Consider the following 23,378-nt stretch of genomic DNA (forward strand, 5'->3'; position numbering starts at 1 on the left):
GAACAAAATCGTGAGGGCGATAAGGTCCAAAATGAAAAATATATAGCAGATTGGGCTGGGCTATTACACTTAGTATCAGAGCTGAGGACAGCTCATTTTAAGGTGGGGGAATTGTGATATCCCACATCAGAAGCGAGCGTTCAGAGTTAGGGCCTTATTAGTAATACTGGTTGCTAACATGATGTACGTGTTTTGAGGCGTCAAGCTCAAAAGTGGGCTCACGTCACCAAGAACAAAACCATGAGAGTGGTAAAGCCCAAAGTGGACAATATAAATCATGTTGGGGCAAGCTGTTATACTTGATATCAAAGCCTACCTCACTGGATGTCTGATTGTGCCGACAAGGTCGTCGGGCTTCTTAAGGAGGTGGATTGTAATATCTCACATCGGCGAGTGAGGGAGTGATAGCTAGCTTTATTAAAAGTGTTGGTTCTCAACTTATCATGCGCGTTTTGGGGAGTTAGGCTTAAAAGTGGGCTCGCGTCACCAGGAACAAAACCGTGAGGGTAGTAAGGCCCAAAACGGATGATATATGGTAGGTCGTTGTGCTACTTTGTCGTACGCATTTGAAAATCATACAGGTCAGTAACCCTAGCATGGAAGGGACCTAAAGCGAACAGTACACAACAAGTGTGGGCCGCTTCGCTACTCTACTGCATTTTAGGGCGTCTAGCTTAGAAGTGAGCTCATATCATTAGGAATAAAACTATGAGAACGGTAAGGCTCAAAACGGACAATATATTGCAGGTTAAGCCGAGCTATTACAGAAAGGGAATCTTTGGTTATGCAAAATACAAAGTCTAGGTCATTCGCTATATAAGTTTTATGTCATGTAAGTTCATGTCTATCTTTTTTCATCAATTTAAGTATTAGAGAGTCCCTTATTCTAATAGTTGATTCATTTTTTTAAGAACAATCAACGTGAAAACAAAAATCTACATTGAAACTCATCACCCCCGTTAACCTAAAACACATCCATAAAAAACCTAATTTATGTCTACAGTTTTTTCATAAATTAGTATGTAAAGTATTATCAACTATATTAATAATAGTATACAAGTGTGATTTTTCAAATGTGAGAGAGAAAACACAGTTGCGGACAAACATTAGTATGTTTATTATAATTTTTCTTATATAATAATATAATAGAAATCTTAATTGATTTTTAAAAATTTAAAATTTAACAGAATTGAATTGAAGAATAAAAAAAATGATGATGAATGAAAAAAAAATATTTTTACCAATCTATACTTTATAGATTTTAAATAAATGACACGTGACTTACTTATTTTTGTGGTTTCTTTTCTTTTGAAGGTGGCAATTTAAAAACAAACTAGAAAAAATAAGAATTTTACCAAACAAAATGATTTAATAAAATAAAATGATATATGTAAATATTAATCAAACAAACTAAATCCACACACATTAAAAAATTAACCAATAAAATAAAATAATACTTATATTAAAAAAATCAAGAAAAATATTTATTTACAATATCAATAAATTATGTTTTTAGTATTTTGGTTTATAAAAATGGGTTAAACTATAATAAGGAATTTATACTAAATTATTTGTCCATCCACCACATAAAACATAAATTAATGAAAATGAAAATGATAAAATGAAGTCTTAAAATATATAATAAAAATAACATGGAATCTTAACATAGTTTAAACAAATATATATGATTATAAATTGAATCTTGTGACACGTGTGGCTTAAATACTAGTAGTAATTATGAAGAAGGAATCATATATGAGTGAAGGTGTTGTTTTCAATTAAATTTTAAATTGTTTTTCTTTCAATTTATAATTGAAATTTTAGATAACTAACACAACCAAAAAATTAATGTTTTCTCTCAAGTGCAAGACCGTCGAAGTAATAAATAACCTGGTAAGACAGGGGTCAAATTACAAGGAGGTTAATTGTATAAATTATAAACAACAATAATACAACAACAACAGTGTAGTTGTAGTAGTAGTAGTAGTAATAATAGTAATAGTAATAGTAATAAAAGAAGAAGAAGAAGAAGTTGATAAAAACTTTAAAATGGAAGATCAATGTAAAGATTAAATAATGATAATAACAAATGTCAAGGTTAGAGGATCCATTAATGATATTTCAAACAAGTATAGTATAAACTCTTATTATTCAACTGGAAACCACATACAAAAAGGTTCCAATTGGATTATGAATTGTTAACATGATTACATTAGTTATCTTATTTGAATAATATTAATACTTGTAAATATTATCAGGTATTCATAATTATAACTTATGTTAACAACAAATCAAGTTCCTTTCATAGCACAGATGTCGGTTGATTAGTACTTAAAAGTGCATTTTTATCATGGTTTTATATCATCATTTTGCACTTGAAGTATCAATAACTCCTTAACCAAAGCATGTTTTATAATAATATATCTAATAATATAAGATACCTTTAATTTATGGTAAATGTCTATTTTTAATGCAGGCCTATCACATAAATGAAAGGATTGATTGATGACTTGAAGAACTTAAATTGCAAGGATAAAGAGATGGCCAAACTTAGAAAAGAGATGTCGGTGCAATCCAAACCGGAACACTGTTCAGTAATTGGGTCATATCTGGAGCTACAGATCTCAGATTTAGGTCCAATTTATATGGATGGAAAGGTAAGACATAGGCCTACAACTTTCATATGGAGCCCAAGATCTAAAAAGGCCATTATCAAGTCCAAATTGTAGCAACAACAAAGAAGCCCGAATCTGTCTTCCAGCCCGAGCACTGTTCGGTATTTTGGCCATATCTGGAGTTCTAGAAGTCCAAATGAGCTGAATTGTTTACACAAGAAAGCTGAGACAATTGCCTACAACTTTCATGTTTACAACTGGCTCTAATTTTGACGTTATCAATGACGTTTTGGGCAGACAAGAGAAGATAAGGATTGTCACCAAGTCAAAAGTTGGCCACCCACTTATCAATTAGTCATCAAATCAATAGTTTCCAATTTTGACCTATAAAAGGAGGCATTTGCCATGCATTTAGGCATCTTGGTTTCCAGATCAAGATCATGCTCTTCCTTTCTCTCTTTGTATTTTTTGTAATGTTTATGCTTTGCTTTCATTAATATTAAGTTTATGCCTTTCATTTCCTTTCCTTTACTTAGTTAACTTTTATGTTCTTATTTTGTTTATCTATTTTGCTTTCTTTCATTATGTCTAGCTAAGTTAGTTATGTCAAGGGGAAAAGGTTACACTAATGGTGTAAGAATAAGTATAATGTAAACTTAATATGGACTTTAATGTTTGATACTAACATGTTTTATAAATGTTATATTGTTCCCTCTTTAATACTTTGCTTGTTAAATGGCTAATCTTGATTTATGTTGTATAACACTTGGTACAACCAATGCTTGGCACTTTCATAGCCCATAATGTATGGTATAACCGACACCTGAGCTATGAAAGAAACTTGATTTGTTGTTAACATAAGTTATAATCATGAATGCTTGACGAGATTTACAAGTATTAGTATTAATTGAATAGGATGACTAATATAATCATGTTAACAATATATAATCTGATTGGAACCTCCTTTGTGTGTGGTTTCCAATTCAATAATAAGAGTTTATACTATACTTGTTTGATATACCATTAGTGGAACCTCTAACCTTGACATTTGTTATTATTATTGTTTAATCCTTACATTAATTTTTCATCTCCAAGTTATCATTATTATTATTATTATTATTACTACTATTATTATTATTATTACTACTACTACTACTACTAGTATTATTATTATTATTATTATTATTATTATTATTATTATTATTATTAGTATTATTATTATTATTATTATTGTTATTATTGTTATTATTATTGTTGTTGTTGTTATTGTTATTGTTATTGTTGTTGTATTATTGTTATTTATAATTTATACAAATAACCTCCCTGTGGTTCGACCCCGATCTTGCCGGGTTATTTATTACTTCGACACTCCTGCACTTGGAAGAAGACAACAATCTTTTAGTCGTGTCAATCTACTCGGGTGTGGTGTCACAACCTTGAGCCTCATTTTATTCTTGGTCTTCATGTTTTGTATGTTAAACTTATCTCATATTTCAGCATCAGTGTATCAATTAAAAAAGCACTATTAAGCTCTTTGCCATTATACAAGGTGGAGACAAAACACTAGAAGCTATAATTAGAGACTCAATGAGAAAACGCTTAAATGGAGGATCTATAATCATTTATTATAGAAATGACTATACATTCTAGAAGCTATAATTAGAGACTCAATGAGAAAACCCTTAAATGGAGGATCTATAATCATTTATTATAGAAATGACTATACATTCTTCATAACAAAAACTTCCTTATAGTAAAACAAGCCATGAAAAATCACATTCAAGTAGAAAAGAAAAGCATCACTAGAAAAAGGATATCCACGCTTTAAACCACGTAGATAATAAAAATAATAATTGATTATAATTGATTTTTTATTATTAACATTTTTTTAAAATTAAATTTGAACATGATTTGATATTTTTTTAGCTTTCAATCACACAAAATATACATAAGTTATTTCTATATTATTTGTTAATTTGTTTTAACAATCATAAAATATATATTTTTAATAGAAACAATGATTTTAGTTAAAAACATTGCATTGACTAAGATTTTTTTTAAAAATGTGTTAATAAGAGATTTTACCTTAATGAAGGAAAAATTTCAAGACAACTATATTTTCAAATTTAATAACAATGCTAAAGATTTTTCTAAGACTTATATGTTATTTTTATGTTTAAAAAGAATTTAATCCCCTCGCAACATAACGCAAGCATACAAACTAGTGATGACCGAAAATCTTTCAATTATGGATTTGTTTTATAAGAGAATTAAAATATAAAACCAAAGTGAATTTCTAAAATAAAAAAATTAAATACCAATAAGCACATTTAAAAAGAATTCATGTTGTGGGAACATGAAACATATATAGGATATGATGATAACAAAAATTATTTGAAATAAAAAAAATTCAAAAAACACCAAACTGATATAATAATAATAATAATAATAATAATCATCTTATTTTTTCAATACTTAATTTTATTTCAATTTTTCCACTTACAATCTTCAATGGCCAAATTAATGACCATTTTATAAAAAATTATTAAGAATTGAAAAGTGTAAAACAAGAAGATAAAAGATAGCCAATCTAAAATTCATGACAAAAGTTTTTTTAATCGTCATAATTTCATTTTTCTTTCTCCACAGTTCCCATATTTTTTGTAATTTTAATTCTAGCTTGAAAGTTTATTTTTTGTTGTATTTCAATTCTTGAGTTATAGATAAGAAAAAGAAAATTACATTAAAATAACAAAAAGAGAGAAACTTATAGGTTTAATTACTTTTTAATAACAATTTCAATAACAAAAAAATTCATCTTTATTTGATGTTAAAAGTTTTATTCAATTAAAGAAATTTCATGGTTAAAAAAGAACTAATCTCCTCCTCCTCCTCCTCCTAATAATAATAATATCAATAATAATAATAATAATAATATCACCACCTCTTGAAAAAGAAAAGCAGTTTTTTCGTACGTGATCTCTTACATGTTGCCATCAAGAACATGCCTCTATAGTGGACAAAAACAGCATGCCGTATGGACCAGACAAGCTTTAGCTGCTGAGGTTGACTTGGGCTCTTGGGGTGGGTCTCGAATTCTTTTCCATCTCAGGATTTTGCGAATACAGCTTGCATCGAATGTCCACAACAAGTCCTTGTTCTTCTTAGGAAACCTCTGTCGTCTTTCTTTTGGGCCACAAAACACCTCAGACCAAGCTGAAGCTGATCAATCCTTGCCCAACGCCGACGAGAAAATTCTAGCTTTGGTCAGATTATCCTAATCCTCGAGTGTCATCGTTAAAAGGATCCTAGCCGCTGTATATTTCTTATGCTTTACTTCAGGTGTTGTGATCCTTTAAAGACTCTCGGAGGATCTCGTAGCTAGACACTAGTAACTCGTCACTGTAACCATCCTTGTCCAAGGATCATCTGTGTTCTTTGTAAAAGTAATTTTCAATTAAAAACTTATACGTTTTCAAGATTTGAAAAGCATTTTGAAAAAAGGATAATCTGTGAGCGCAAACTCGTTGGAACTAATAGGTGCCTCCAAAGCTCAAACCATCCCAAAAAAATATCAAATGCACTAAAATCACAGGGCGTAAGATAGAGATAAACAAGAGCTTATATCTCAAAAAGATATCCCCATCACAAAACCAGTCTCAGTAACTTTTAAAACAGATGTGTTTCTGCTCAAGACAACAAATTAGCTCCCTCGTGAGACATACTCTCTTAATCATCACAAAAGAGAACAAAACTCATTCAGAAACTAGAGAAAGATGCAACGACAAATCCAATGATTAGTGATCCAACAGAGATGGAAAACCCAGTAGAACCGGAATGACCTGGAGATGGAGCTGGTGCTTGCTCATTTCCTCCACCGTTCACAGCTGGTCCAGGCGCAGATCCTCCTGCCACACATAGCGAGCAACATGATGAGCGTTGTTCAGTATATTTGATTGGCAAACAAATTAATATGGTTCTTAACAAAACAGCAAAATCATACGCGTAAATGACTCTGTGAGCAAACCACTTGCCACATTTATAACCATCAACATCCTGTTATTTTCAGCATCAAATTCACTAACTACCATGGCAAGATTTGGATGCCCTTTCCATGCACTACAACCAGAGAATATTGATTGCGTGCACCCAACTGAAGATGTGAGATGGGGGTCGCTTGTTTCCTCTTTCAAAAATGCAGATGTAAGGAATGCAAAATCGGATGAACAATCTATCTCAAGACCAAACGACCAAGAAAGATGGTCGCCGCTCTCCACAGTGTTCAAGCACAAACAAGGGATTACAATTTAAAAAAAGAAACATGACATGAAATAAATTATAATAAGGAAAAGAATGGCAGCAAGACAACAGCCAAGAATTCAATTTCTTCTTTCTTCATCTTTTTTTGTTCCTTTGATAATTCAGATACGGGCCAATAAGAAAAAATAATCTACATAATTCAACCAGTGCATCAAATGTCACATGCAAAGATCAGGAAAAGAGCATACCAGGGGCAGGGGCACCAGAGGGACTAATGGACACTGCAGCAAGAACAAAAAACAACAAATCAAGTAAAAAAAAAAAGAAGTAACTTTCGAGAACCAACAAGAAATTTTAAAAGGGAGAGCGCTGACATCCGCAGTTAGAGGCAGGAGGAGCGTGGATTTTGCAGACAGAAGGGAGAGACAGAGCCTTCGTGACATTCAAAACGATACCATATTGAACACTACTCTTGAAGGCCTCACAGAGGCACTCAGCTTTAGTGCTCAACACCGTCTTCAAACCAGCACAGCATTTCCCCTCTGGCTTTGTTGCTGTGCTGTCGTTTGACACAAAACTCAAGCAGTCAGCCATGCTAAGTATCAGATTAGAGCAGTCCACCGAGGAGGGTGCTGGGGCTGATGCGGGGCTTTGCGAGGCACCATCTGCCCAGTAACAACAAGAGATTGAGAAGGTACAGAGAATGATCAGAGACAACACCTTTCTTGATGCCATTTTTCTTTTTCTTTTTTATCACTAATATTATTCTGCCGCGTAGAGCTGGAGAGGGAGATAGTTTATTTTCTTGTTCTTCTTCTTTTCGAAATGCGGTTGTGAGAATGGGATTGGTGAAGTGAGATAAGCAAGTGGGGAGGGACGGATGGCAATTATTACCAGGAGAATTTAGTTTCTGAAAGCGTGCTACCAACTTTTTTTTTTTTTTTCAAGTTAAAAATAATTTTTATAATTTTAAATTATTTTAATATTAAAAATAACTTTTAAAAAATAAAAAATTATTATTTTAGTATATTTCCAAATAAAAAATATTCTAAATATCAATTGTTAGTGTTACTGTACTTTGAAAACTTATCTCTTTGTTAATATGATTTTTTGTTTTCTTAATAATATTTATTTAGATTTTTGTATATAAGCATTAATAAGCATATATAAATAGTATAAATTTTTTTTCTGTAATAGAAAATAAATTAAAAATAGCATTTGTAAGATTTCTTACTAATTAATTAAAAATAGCAATAAAGGATGGCTTTTTTCTACCCATTTTGGGCGGTGCATCATGATTTTCTTTAGTGTGGGACACGTGTTGGGCATCCAATCCCACGTGTCTCCCATGTGTCGAATTTCTTAATGCTGGTTTTTTTTTTTTCCATCAAGAAAAAGGTTTGTAATAGTAATCTCATTTTTACATCTCCCATTATATAACAGCATCTAATTTAAATTTAATTTGTTTTTATTTTTTATTATAATCATTTTATTTGTTTAAATATCTATAAATGAATATTTTAAAGAGCTTAGTTCCAACAATATATTAATTTTTTTATTTATTTTTATACTATTTTTAGACATTAAATTTTAATTATTGATACTCAAAATAATTATAAATATGATATTTAATTAAAAATATTTGAATTAAATTGAGTCCAAATAATTTAAACGAGCTAATTAAAATTATATTTAAAATAATATTTTTTTAATCAAAAATTAATACACACATCATTCTTTTCATCTCTCAAAAAACAAAATATCACAATAAACATTAAATTCCAAACGATAATTTAAGCGAGTTAATTAAAAATATCTTAATTAAATTGAATCCAAATAATTTAAGCGAGTTAATTAAAATTATATTTAAGATAATGTTTTTTTTTAAAAAATGAAAAATTAATGCACACATCATTCTAACAGACATCCTATAAAAAACAAAATGTAACAATAAACATTAAATTTCAAATGGTACACACACTCTTTGGTATTTTGTTTTATGGGAAAAAAATTTATATTTATTAGAAAAGGTCAAAACTCTATAAATTCCAAGAGCTTTTAAAAAAGTTGGTCTTTAAAGATTTTTAATGTGGATTTACGTGAATTTCACAACTAGTTTTTGTTTTCTTTAAATAAGGTTATGTGGTTTGTTATGAAAAAAAAAAATGCATCTCCCTTTATGTTTTGTAGTGCTGCATGTCTTGATATAAAAAATATTTTGCTTGTTAAATGACTAATCTAGATTTATGTTGTATAACACTTGGTACAACAAATACTTGACACTCTCATAGCTCGTACTATATGGTATAACTAACACCTGAGTTATGAAAGAAACTTGATTTGTTGTTAAGATAAGTTATAATCATGAATGCCTGACAATATTTACAAGTATTAGCATTAATTAAATAAGATAACTAATATAATCATGTTAACAATTTATAATCTGATTGGAATCTCCTTTGTGTGTGGTTTCCAATTAAATAATTAGACTTTATACTATACTTGTTTAACATACTATTAGTGTATCCTCTAACCTTGACATTTATTGTTATTATTATTTAATCCTTACATTGATCTTTCATCTCAAAATTCTTAATAACTTCTTCTTCTTCTTCTTATTCTTTACTACTACTACTACTACTACTACTAGTATTGTTGTTGTTAATGTTATTAATATTATTGTTGTTTATAATTTATACAATTAACCTCTCTATGGTTCGACTTTAGTTTTGTATGGTTATTTATTACTTCGACACTCATAGACTTGGGAGAAAACATCAATCTTTTAGTCGTGTCAATACTTCTTGAAATATTCAGATTTACAAACTCTCGCATTGTTATTACTTAATTCTGCTCATATACTCATTAAACATGTATTTTTAAATCTTAATTTTCACACACACACTTTAACATATGATTGTGGGTTGCACATTAGATTATTACATTATTTATATTCTTTTGTTAAAGGTAATAACTAAGGGAAAAGAATAGTATATAATTTCCAAAAAAATAAAAAAAACATAAAAAAGAAAAAAAATGATGATAATAAAAAATGTAGATAAGTTTGGTTTCGTAGCCTCCCTAACCTAAATAATTAAGCCTGAGGGGGTGTTTTAACACCTAATACCTTAAAGTCAATTAACTTGGGAGCTATTGGCTCAACGCTTGCTATATGGGTTGAGGAGAAAAGTTTAAAGAAATTAAACATTGCACTATCTATGTATCAATATCTGCAACCCGAGTTATTAAGCTCGAAGGGGTGCCTCAACACATAATGTCATAAGACCAACTGGTTTGGGAGTCATTAGCTAAAAGTTCATTACATGGGTTAAAGATGCATCATGTTTTAAGTTATATGTTTATATATTGAAAAAATAAGAAATAAAGAGAAATAATAATAATAATTGAAACCTAAGGAAGTTAATCTTAAACATTAGAACAAAAATTTTGTTTTCTTCCAAGAAAAGCCCTATAACTATGTGTTGATTTATTGAGCATAAAAAAAATATTTATTAATAACTTGTTTAAGAGGTATTAAGCAGATATATAAATTTAATGAGAGTTTGTTTATCTAGATAGATTAATGGAAGTTGAATGATGAATGCCTTGTTTTATGGAACTTGCAAATTATTTTTCTGTTTTAATGTTTTGATTACTAGGGACTAGTAATAAGCTGGTTGGGGGGGTGTGATTAGTACTTAAAAATATATTTTTATCAAGGTTTTATATCATTATTTTGCACTTAAAGTATCAATAACTCCTTAACTGAAGCATGTTTTATAATACCATATCTAATAATATAAGATACCTTTAATTTGTGGTAAATATTCATCTTAAATACAGGCCTATCATGTAAATAAAAGGATTAATTGATAAGTTGAAGTGCTACAATTGAAAGGACAAAGAGATGGCCAAAATTAGAAAAGAGATGTTGGTGCAGTCCAAACTGAAACATTGTTCGGTAATTGGGTTATATCTGGAGTTGTAGATTTTGGATTTAGGTCAAATTTATATGAATGAAAAGGTAAGACATAGACCAACAACTTTTATGTAGACGTCTGGTTTTAAAAAGGTCATTTTCAAGTCCAAATTATAGCAACAACGAAAAAGATCGAATCTGTCCTGTAACCCAGATACTGTTCAGTGTTTGGCCTATATCTAGAGTTCTAAAAGTCCAAATGACCTCATTTTTTTTTTCTGGAAAGCTGAGATAATTTTCTAAAACTTTCATGGTATAAATGACTTTAATTTTGACGTCATCAATGATGATTTATTCAGACAAGAAAATAAGCATTGTCATCGAGTTAAGATATGGCCATCCACTCATCAATTATTTATCAAATCAATAGTTCTAAATTTTGGCCTATAAAAAGAGATAGTTACTGTGTGTTTAGGCATCTTGGTTTCCAAATCAAAATCATACTCTTGTTTTCTCTCTTTGTATTGCTTAAGTTTTATTTTCATTAATATCAAGTTTATATCTGTCATTTCCTTTCCTTTACTTAGTTAATTTTTATCTTATTTATATTCTTATTTTGTTTATTTATGTTTATTTATTTCATTATGTTTAGCTAAAGTTTATTATGTCAAGGTGAAAAGGTTACATGACACGACTAAAAGATTGATGTCTTATCCCAAGTGTAGGAGTGTCGAAGTAATAAATAACCCGGCAAGACCGGGGTCGAACCACAGGGAGGTTAATTGTACAAATTATAAATAACAATAATACAACAACAATAACAATAACAACAATAACAATAATAATAGTAATAATAACAACAACAACAACAACCACAATAATAATAATAATAATAATAATAATAATAATAGTAGTAGTAGTAGTAGTAGTAGTAGTAGTAGTAGTAATAATAATAATAAAGAAAAAGAAGAAAAAGAAGAAGAAGATGAAGAAGATAAGAACTTTAAGATGAAATATTAACGTAAAGATTTAACAACGATAACAATAAATGTCAAGGTTAGAGGATCCACTAATGGTATGTCAAACAAGTATAGTATAAACTCTTATTAGTCAATTGGAAACCACACACAAAGGAGGTTCCAATCAGATTATAGATTGTTAACATGATTACATTAGTCATATTATTCAATTAATGCTAATACTTGTAAATCTCGTCAAGCATTCATGATTATAACTTATGTTAACAACAAATCAAGTTTCTTTCATAGCTCAAGTGTCGGTTATACCATACAGTATGGGCTATGAAAGTGCCAAGCATTTGTTGTACCAAGTGTTATATAACATAAATCAAGATTAGTCATTTAACAAGCAAAGTATTAAAGAGTGAACAAGATAACAAATACAAAACATGTTAGTATCAAACATTAAAGTCCATATTGAGTTTAGACTATACTTATTTTTACACCATTAGTGTAACCTTTTCACCTTGACATAATAAACTTAGCTAGACATAATGAAAGAAAGAAAAATAAATAAACAAAATAAGAACATAAATAAGATAAAAGTTAAATAAGAAAATGAAAGGAAATGAAAGACATAAACTTGATATTAATGAAAGCAAAGCATAAGCAATACAAAAAATACAAAGAGAGAAAGGAAGAGCATGATCTTGATTTGGAAACCAAGATGCCTAAATGCATGGCAAATGCCTCCTTTTATAGGCCAAAATTGGGAACTATTGATTTGGTGACTTATTGATGAGTGGGTGGCCAACTTTTGACTTAGTGACAATCCTTATCTTCTCTTGTCTGCCCAAAACGTCATTGACTTATTTTTTTGTTGTTGCTACAATTTGGACTTGAAAATGGCCTTTCTAGATCTTGGGCTCCATATGAAAGTTGTAGGCCTATGTCTTACCTTTCTATCCATATAAAGTAGACCTAAATATGAGATCTATAGCTCTAGATATGACCCAATTACCGAACAGTGTTCTGGTTTGGACTACACCGACATCTCTTTTTGGAGTTTAGCCATCTTTTTGTCCTTCCAATTTCAATTCTTAAATTCATCAATCAATCCTTTCATTCATGTGATAGGCCTGCATTGTAAATAAACATTTACCATAAATTATAGGTATCTTATATTATTAGATACATTATTATAAACCATGTTTTAGTTAAGGAGTTATTGATACTTGAAGTGCAAAATGATGATATAAAACCTTGATAAAAATGCACTTTTAAGTACTAATCATACACAAATAGTGTAAGAATAATTATAATATAAACTCAACATGAACCTTAATGTTTGATACTAACATGTTTTATATTTGTTATCTTGTTCACTTTTAATACTTTGCTTCTTAAATGGTTAATCTATATTTATGTTGAATAACATTGATACAATAAATACTTGGCACTGTCATAGCTTATACTGTATGATATAACCGACACCTGTGCTATGAAAGGAACTTGATTTGTTGTTAACATAAGTTATAATCATGAATGCCTGACAACATTTACAAGTATTAGCATTAATCGAATAAGATAACTAATGTAATCATATTAATAATTTACAATCTGATTGGAACCACTTTTGTATGTGGTTTTCAATTGAATAATAAGAGTTTATATTATAGTTGTTTGACATACCATTAGTGGATCCTCTAATCTTGATATTTGTTGTTATCATTGTTTAATTCTTCTGTTAATCTTTATCTCAAAGTTCTCATTAACTTCTGTTTTTTTCTTCTTCTTCTTCTCCATTATTATTATTATTATTATTAGTACTACTACTACCACCACCACTACTACCACCACCACTACTATTGTTATTGTTGTTGTTGTTGTTATTGTTATTATTGTTATTATTGTTGTTGTCGTCTTATTGTTATCTATAACTTATATAATTAACTTCACTAAGGTTCGATCCTAGTCTTGCCGGGTTATTTATTACTTCAACACTCTTGCACTTAGAAGAAGACCTCAATCTTTTGGTTGTGTCAATTGACACTCAAAATAATTATAACTATGAGATTTAATTAAAAATATCTGAATTAAATTGAATCCAAATAATTAAACGAGTTAATAAAAATTATATTTAAGATGATATCTTTTTTAAAAAAAATAAAAAATTAATTCACACATCATTCTAAAAGACATCTCGTAAAAAACAAAATGTAACAATAAACATTAAATTTCAAATGATAATTATATATATATAGACACACACACACAAAAACAAACACAATATGATTTTTCGTATTTTGTTTGATGGAAAAAAATTTATATTTATTAGAAAAAGTCAAAACTCTATAAATTCCAAGAGCTTCTAAAAAAGCTGGCATTTAGAGATTTTTAACGTGGATTTACACGAATCTCACAACTAGTTTTTGTTTTTTTTTTAAATAAGGTTATGTGGTTTTTTATGAAAAGAAAAAAATGCATCTCCCTTTATGTTTTGTAGTGCTGCATGTATTGATATAAAAAATATTTTTTAAAATTAAAAATTAATTTTAATTAATTTTTATATAAAAAGTATTTTAAAAGACAATTATAATTATATTTTTAAGTTAAATTTCAAAATCAGTTAAATTTAAGTTAATTTAAATTGACCCAAATAATTTATGATCCTATTAATTTAGTTAAAACTTAATTTAAATTAAAAAAAATTAAAATAACATCATTTTAGCTTTTTTTTTTAAATACTCTTCAAAAAATATCTATTCAAGTTTTAAATATTTAGAAATATATTACAATATATTCAAAAAATACCTGTTCTTTTAACCGTCTTTCTTTTGAGAAGTGCTACACTCCCTCAACATTAAATTAATATTATTTTAAGTATTTTTTAAATTATTTTAATATGTTAATATTAATAATTTTTTAAATATATTGTAATATATTTCTAAATATAAAATATTTTAAAAAAATACATTTTACAACCATTCCTGTAATCCGTGTAATCCGTGGGATCCTGACTTCTATTTTTTTATAAATTATTTTCCAAAAGGAACAAGAGCTATATTTTAAAACTATTTTTAAAAAAATAATTTTTTTTTATTTTAAATTAAAATTTTATTTTTTTAATATATTGATATTAAAAATAAATTTTTAAATAAAAAAGATATTATTTAAATATATTTTTAAATAAAAAATTTTAAAAACTATTATCACCATAATGCGAAATATTATATAAACTCCTTAAAATTAAGTTAGGTTGAGTTCCGCATCTGATTTGAAAAGTCCCTAGTTGGAAAAATCAATAACAAAATATATTATTTGAAAAGTCGAGTCCAATTAGTTGACAAGATAAAAGCTTTTAATATCAAAAATAAATTTTTTTAAAAATAAAAATATATTATTTTAGTATTAGTGTGTGTATATCAAAAAAATATAAAATTTTACTAAATAACATTTGAATTGCATTTTTACTAAATACTTACACAATGTTACGATTAAAACCATGCATTTCAAAAATTTAAATTTTATTATTTTTTATATTGAAATTTTTTTAATGTATTAATATTAAAAATATTTTTTAAAAAATAAAAAATATATATTATTTTAATATATTTATAAATAAAAAATAGCCGCTAATCAGTCCCCTGAATTGTTTGACAAACCTTCAGAATTTGACCCTACTCGACACCCTAGAAGCTTCGGAGGTGGTCACAACTCACAAGCCGACCTCAGAGAACCTTGTATAGTCTCAGGGCTTCTAAACGCAACCGTCAAGTGCCTGACTAGCCACAATCCCCAGAAGCCCTTGACTCGATCCTTGAGGGTCTAACTATAATCCTAAGCTGATTTCGCACATCCTTTAAGAGTGTGTTTTTTTTCGTGGTTGCTTCTGTGTTTGAAGCAAACCACGGAAACAAATCATTTGGTAAAATGAAAAACGTTATTTACTGTGTGTAAAACCCACCACAATTAACGTTTCAAACGCTGGTTCGCCGAAAGCAACATTTGTCTACTTTTTCCTTAGTGTTTGTGCATAGGGAATAAATTCACTATGCACTGTTCAAGTGAACAGTGCAAAGTGAATTAATTCACTCCGCTTGCTCACTTCAAGAAAAGTGTTGCAGCAGTTACGTTAGTTGCCTTGAAAGATCAAGCAAATTTGCCAGTGAAATTATATGAATTTGACAGAAATATCAACTTACAGAAACGGATGGATATGGAGAAAAGGGCTAAGGCTCGTCAATGCATGAAAACTTGTTTTGATTCGAAGTGATTGTCATGCATGGAGGTGGATAGTTCTAACCAGAAAATTAAGGAAGAATTGAGCACGGATGAGAGTGAGAGTGATAGTGATAGTGAAAAAAATAATGCTTACCAGTCAACCCTTGATTTGTTGCTCGAGACTGCTAAAGAGAGCTTCAGCGATGCTTCTTCTAATCTTCCTAACTTTCAATAATGAAAAAAAATCTGAAACATGGAAGAGAGGATATTGAAGTGAACAATGTCTCCAACCCGTTGAATTTTTTTTTTAATTGTGTTTTACTTGAAAAAATTTAGTTTAATATTATTTAATAATACTACATAAATTAGAATAAATTAGAAGTAGATTGCATGATGATATAATATTTGTAAAATTTGATTATAATTTTAATTTTATTTCTAATAATATTTTATCTGATTTTTTTGTACACTCAAAAAACCATAAAAATTATAGTCTTTATTGGATGAATTTCATATATGATGAAATTATAGATAAGTTGATGGAATAATAAAAAATATTTGATATAAAATATTATTTATTTAATTATGTAATAGTTGTACTTAAATTTACAGTATTTAAATTAAAAATTATTAATATTAATATATATATATTTTTTAATTATTTTATAACCTTAATTTAAAAAGCATTCTTTAACCAAACACATTAAACTATTTTTTATTCAACCTCATTTTCAATTACAGTTTTAACCAAATATATATTTTTTTAAATTAACCTTAATTAAAAATACTTTTTATAAAATAATTTTTTTCAAATCACAGTCACAACAACTACTACAAACTACAATACTAAACACTCTCTCAAAGGCACCATGGTGAACTGTGAACTCTGTTACCATTATAGACATCTTGAAGTTTTTCAAATTATTCAAGCTTCAATGCCAGTGAAGCCCATCCATGGAGTTGCTGGCTGTGCAGGAGGGGAGGAAAAGAAGATGGAAACTAATGGCAGCTAGGGTTTTTTTTTATTTATTTCTTTATATATTATATGAAATAACTCATGAAAATAAAGTAGTTTACGGACAATCTCCCAATGCCATATAGTTGATTCATACTTTATCACCGGTTAGATTTTTTTTTTTCCAGTAAAAAAATTATATATACCATTTTTTCAACACATTCTTATAATTAAAAGAATTCTAAATGAAAATAAAAAAATTATATAATAAAAAATTATATTTATTATTAAATTAAAAAATCTTAAATAATAACTAAAAATACAAATAAAAAAATAATTGTATATCAAGATATTAAATATCATAAGACGAGACCTTTATCATATTATGCTTGTGGAATCTTTTTATTAAAATATTTTTTATTTGACCAAATGATAATAAAAATAAATATATAAATAAAATTGATTAAATAAAATAAAAATACAAAGATATCATGTAAGGCTAAACATATTAGAAATAGTATTTAAAAATAAAAATATTTTTTTAATAAAAAAATAATAAAAATAGAGATATACATTAAATTAATTGAATAAAATAAAAAGAAAACAATATTATACAAGACTATACACATTAGAAATATTATTTGAAAATAAAAAAAATATTTTATAAAATAAAATTCTTCTATAAAAAAAGATTAAAAAATATAGATAAATAAGAAAAATCTCTTCAAAAGTTAAATGCATAACCAAAAAATAATTATTATTTAAAAAACGTTTTCTAAACAAAATAGAAGAGAAAATGAATATTAATCTAAAATATAAAAAAATAAAAAATTTATTTTTTAAAATTAAAAAAGCCAAGCACTATTGCTTCTAGCAAGCAAAGCCAACCTACTTTGCCTATTTCATTTGAGTTTTCATTATTGGACTTTTTTTTTTCATATATGAATTAGATGATATTTATTGAAAAATATTTAGGTGATGTGTCACATGTATTGTTTAGTTTCTGGTCATTGTGGTTGATGGTTTTTTAAATCTAAAAATCAAAATTTTACCTTATTTTTTATTTAAAATTTTTAAAAAATATCATAAACAACTTGATAAATCCACTTATAATTTTAAAAATCCAAAAACTCGTTCTAAAACTTAAAATAAACCTAAAATAAAAAGTTTTACTATAATCATATTTGTTTTTTTAGCAATTTCAAAATAAACAAATCTCTTATGTAAGCTTTTCTTATCAAAAGGAGTAATCTAACACCAATTTTAATTTTTTTTTAGTATTTATAATCAATGTAAATAAATATTGTTTTTTCTCTAGCAGTGGATTCTAGCAACTTCTTCTATTCTCTTTCACGAGAGAAGCCAAAAAAAAAAGAAAATCAGAGCCAAAATTAATCATTCCCTTTAATTTTAAAAATTAAAAGGGTCTAATATCAATAATTTATAAAATATAGAGATTACACTAAATATTTTACCTAAACTTTTTAAAACAACTCATTCATTATCTACGTCTAAGTGTGTTTTTAGTTTGGTTCCATCCTTCAATTATATTACCTCAAAAAATTAGCTTATAATTTGATCTAATAAGAATCAAATTAAAAAAAAAAATTAAAAAAATAGCATGATGAACAATACATCCACAGTATCCTGAGTGGATTCAAATATATTTTTGCACAGTAAATTCTTCATGCCATTTAGTTTTTTAGTTAATAGATCATTTGTTAGAAAAGTTTTTTTAACTTAGAATGTTTTCTGAATATTTTATAAAAAATAAGATTATTCAACTAATTCAATCACTACCATGTCATACAAACATTTTCTTCCATTGAATTTCTTTTAAACATTTTAGACAACCTATTCCATTAAAAATAAAAATATTTAACTTCTATTTATTTATCAATTAATATTCAATTAAAATTAGAATTAATTGACTCAACGTGGTCACATGTAGAGTATAACTGCAAAACCAATACTCATATTTTTATTTTATTATATAATTTATAAAACTTCATAATCTTAGTGTTTGGATTTTAAGATTGGATACTTTTAGACACTCCAAGATTTTAATATTTGGTGCAAGTGTGCACTGTTTTATGGTATTGTTTTAATTTAATAATATGCTCGTTATAAAACCTAAGATTTAAGAGTATGATAATAATTATTTTTAAATTATTTTTAATATTAGTTCATTAAAATAATTTAATGTAAAAATATAAAAAAATATTAAAATATTTAAAATATTTTTAAATTATAAAAATAAATTAGTTTAAATTATTATTTATTTTTAAATTTATGAAATGATGTTATTTTAATAAAATAAAAGATCTGATCTGTAATTAAACTTAGATCAAGTTTTAAATCGACGAGCCACCGAATTAACTCGCCCGGTTTGGCTTTTATATCTATTCTTCATGAGTGTGGTTCATGGCTATGGAGCCCGGTTTATGGCTAGCTCCACGTGGGTTGAAGCCAACATGGCGTGCGGATGGAGTTGAAGCTCCCATTGGTCCGAAATCTATCCAAGCTCAGATTTCATTATCCCACATGGCTCCATTCTAAGCCATTCTTTAGATCCTCGTTCCCCCACTCACTCATCGTGCAAGACAACATTAAAGCCGCAAACCGCAACAAGTGTCTGCAATTTCCAAAGGAAACAAACTCGCTCAGGAGGCGCCGCTACTTCCATCGAAGCGTGCATAGAAACCAACTTCATCTTCTTGAACCAGAGAGATGGCTGCTACCGCTGGAGCTGTCCTAAACGGACTGGGGTCTTCTTTCTTGTGCGGAGGGAAGAGGAACCAAGCCTTGCTGGGAATTGGAGCTAGTAGAACTGGAAGTTTTCCAGTTGGTACAAGAAAGTTGGTGGTGGTAGCTGCTGCTCAACCAAAAAAGTCATGGATCCCTGGTGTTAAAGGTGGTGGCAACTTGGTTGACCCCGAGTGGCTCGATGGCTCGTAAGTCTGATCTCTCCTCCACCCTCCTTTTTTATGCAACCATATCTGGGTCTTAATCTGAATTCTCTTCTATCATTGATGTCTTTTTCCTCAAGAGATGTTGAGTTCAAATCTCTTCTACCATGTGTACTTCCGGAATTTATTATGGTTGCTAGAGCTGAGGTATTCTAGTCTCCGCACATTTAATTTGCAGGCTCCCAGGTGACTACGGTTTCGACCCGCTAGGGCTAGGCAAGGACCCAGCATTCCTCAAATGGTACAGGGAAGCTGAACTCATTCACGGTAGGTGGGCTATGGCTGCCGTGCTGGGTATCTTTGTTGGCCAAGCTTGGAGCGGCATCCCCTGGTTCGAGGCTGGTGCTGATCCTGGTGCCATTGCACCCTTCTCCTTCGGTTCCCTACTCGGCACCCAGCTCATTCTCATGGGTTGGGTGGAGAGCAAGCGGTGGGTGGATTTCTTCAACCCCGAGTCCCAATCGGTGGAATGGGCGACACCATGGTCGAAAACTGCTGAGAATTTTGCCAACGCAACTGGTGACCAGGGGTACCCTGGCGGCAAGTTCTTTGACCCTTTGGGGTTTGCAGGGACTTTGAAGGATGGTGTGTACATTCCTGATGTGGAGAAGCTTGAGAGACTCAAAGTAGCTGAGATCAAGCATGCCAGGCTTGCCATGGTTGCTATGTTGATCTTTTACTTCGAGGCTGGTCAAGGCAAGACTCCTCTGGGTGCTCTTGGATTGTAAAGCCTTTACTTGATGATCATTTTCTGGCATTAATGTAGATACAGATCTAATTTCTCCTGCCGATAGAGTCTAATTTCTCCGAGCACAACTCACAGAAGTATGAAACTGACATAATAAAATCCATGCTTATATCTCATCACTCTCTTTTCTATTTCGTTCCCTTCTCAGATCTGTGGGCAAAAAAGAGAAAAAAAAAGATAAAATAAGTGCAATATGCCAGTAATGATAAACCGGAGAACGAGCTTATGAACCAGAAACTTTAACTCATACCACTTCGAAGTAGGGGCCCTTGAAAAAGAACTTGAAGGCTTTTCAAGTGCCCAAACAACCACAGAAAACAGAGGGATCACATGCTTGTAACTGCCATGGATAGATTTTGACCAATTTCGGATGAAAATCATAGAAAGAATTGATGAGATTTCTGTGGAAAAAAGAAACCAAGAAAAATCGACTGGTGACTGGCAGCAAATAGTAAAACTAGCAGAGATTATTCACTATCAGTAGCCATCAAAAACTCACCATCGCAAACTACCACACCTCGAACATAAGCTTTCCCCTCCATCTTTGCTATTCCAAAGCGTTTCTGCAGCTGGATAAGTGTCATTCTCATAACTACGGTGTCGCCGGCAATCACTGGTTTCCAGAATCTCACCTTGTCAGTTCCAGCAAAGAATAAATTCTCACGAGAGCCTCCAACTTCTAGTTGCAGCATGACCAAACCACCAACTTGTGCCATCGCCTGAACAAATGATCGTCAGCTAGTATCATTAGTTATGACATCTATCGAAAAGAAATACATCCATGTTCCATAAGTTGAAGAAGATTCTTTAGTTATGACATGTAACTTCCTCGACTGTTAGATGAAGCTTTAGTTATGACATAGAACTTCCACAAACTATGAATTGACAAGGAATACAAGACGGGCTAACAAGACTCAACTTTTGTTCTACTATATCAAATTGCTACAATGATAAATCCTTTATGTTATCCTAACTTAAGATGATGATCATAAGATCATCATGCTCTGGTACTTTCAGGTTCTATTAATCACTTTGTTGAGATTTGCTTTCATGGAACTAGGAAGAAACCCTAATATGCCAAGGAGAGGGAAAGATACCTAGATCCGTTAGAAAAACATTTAGTAAACAGTCCAAACAATGCCAAGGCATCAAATTGACATCTGGGGTGGAATTGTTTTTTCAATATTTAACCAAACTCAAACATGATACCATCAATCCCAAAATCTCTCGATTCATTTTCTAGACCTGGTAATCCATGAGCATAGCAAAAACATCTTAAACTATATGTTGCTCCAGATACATGTTTAAGCAAAAAAAAAAAAAAGTAACAAAGGGAGAGTGGACAGCACATGCACATGCAAAAGTAGACACAATAAAAAAATCTTAAAAAGTTTGTTCCTCCACACATATAGGGGATGCCTTCAAAAAATCAAGATACTTGTTAATTCGTGCAGCTTTAGTGTTATGGGGAAAAAAAATTCTACATACGAGGGCAAACAAGATGATGAACATGATAGTCTTTCATGCATTTCCATCAAATAAAGCATTACAAATGCACTATACACATGAACTGTTAGGCTCATATGGTAAAGAAAAATGACCTGCCATAAAAAAACTTAAGCAGCTAAAGTAGAAGATACTCCAGAACTGTAAGAGGAAGACCAGATTAAGAAAACACAGGCTTCCAAGGAATCAATCCTGATGATGGAGGTGCGAAGTTCAGCATCTGCAGTATCATGCAATTATCAGCTTTGATCATAGACATTAAGCTTAAAAGTAACAAAACTACAGTGGAGATACTTAATGTGCACTGAAAAAGGTTCTTTGGGTGATATTTCAACTATTTTCCTCACAATGGAGTTCATAACTCAATTCTTGTTTATTTTCTAAAATATTTTTTTTAAAATAAAAAATAATAATAAAGGCTGACAACATGAAGAAAATAGGCTGAGAAATTAAGTTGCAATTTTTGAAGAAAATTTAAGACCTAATTGTGCCCCATTATGCCCAAAAATAAAAAATAAAATACAAATTCAAGGTTAAATTAAATGATTATTAGATGAATTTGTATAAAAATTAAGTCTAATGACATAATTAAATTTTTAATAGGCCAATTTGATTTAATCATGGACCAAATTAAATTTAAATTATGTTTAAGAATTAATTTGGGTCCAAATGAAGGATTTAACTAAGTGCAAGGACTTAATTATACTTTAAATGGGTCAAATTAATTTTATTTGAGGCTTACTTGGTGAAAAATTAAGTTTGGAAGCCTAATTTAGGTTTAATGGAGAAGATTGGAATTTTAGGAGATAAAATTTAATTTTTACCAAGTTAATTGATTGAAATTAGGGGTCAAATTGCAAGAAAATAGAAGTTTTGGGATCAATTAGGGATTAAATTGACAAAATTCATAGTCAATGACCAATATGCAAAAGACGTGAAACTATAGGGATTTAATTAACAAAATCCGGGGTCAAATTGAAAAAATTAAAAGTTTAATGGTCAATTAGGGATGAAATTGTATAAATCTGAGCTGAAGGATCATATTGCAAAAGGTGTGTAAATTCGGGGTTGAAGTTGAAGTTACATCGGAGCCAAATTGCATTAAATCAAAAGTTTAGGGTCAATTAGGGATTTTATTGAAAGCAATTGAAAGCTGGAGGACTAAATTGAAAATCGATAAAAAAATCCTAATTTTAACTCAGAGAGAGAGACCAGGCGATGTA

At 29.5% G+C, this 23,378-nt stretch overlaps 2 protein-coding genes and 1 long non-coding RNA gene across 3 annotated transcripts; 1 reads left to right on the forward strand and 2 right to left on the reverse strand.

Moving 5' to 3' along the window:
- Positions 1–6,219: 6,219 nt before the first annotated feature.
- Positions 6,220–7,779, reverse strand: LOC105118857 (non-specific lipid-transfer protein-like protein At5g64080). Its single transcript, XM_011016913.1, has 3 exons — positions 7,250–7,779; positions 7,124–7,156; positions 6,220–6,523 (listed from the first exon to the last, which is right to left on the reverse strand). Exons 1-3 carry the CDS (start codon positions 7,608–7,610, stop codon positions 6,375–6,377), a joined length of 543 nt encoding a protein of 180 aa, XP_011015215.1. The 5' UTR covers positions 7,611–7,779; the 3' UTR covers positions 6,220–6,374.
- Positions 7,780–19,501: 11,722 nt separating this feature from the next.
- Positions 19,502–20,763, forward strand: LOC105118859 (chlorophyll a-b binding protein CP24 10A, chloroplastic-like). Its single transcript, XM_011016914.1, has 2 exons — positions 19,502–19,886; positions 20,080–20,763. Exons 1-2 carry the CDS (start codon positions 19,663–19,665, stop codon positions 20,627–20,629), a joined length of 774 nt encoding a protein of 257 aa, XP_011015216.1. The 5' UTR covers positions 19,502–19,662; the 3' UTR covers positions 20,630–20,763.
- On the reverse strand, positions 20,657–22,472 carry LOC105118858 (uncharacterized). Its single transcript, XR_841037.1, has 3 exons — positions 22,251–22,472; positions 20,900–21,368; positions 20,657–20,799 (listed from the first exon to the last, which is right to left on the reverse strand). It is a non-coding gene; the product is annotated as an uncharacterized LOC105118858 (long non-coding RNA).
- Between the last annotated feature and the right edge of the window lie 906 nt (positions 22,473–23,378).

Source organism: Populus euphratica, unplaced genomic scaffold (genome assembly GCF_000495115.2).
Source record: "Populus euphratica unplaced genomic scaffold, PopEup_1.0 scaffold2298.1, whole genome shotgun sequence".
NCBI classification, from domain to species: domain Eukaryota; kingdom Viridiplantae; phylum Streptophyta; class Magnoliopsida; order Malpighiales; family Salicaceae; genus Populus; species Populus euphratica.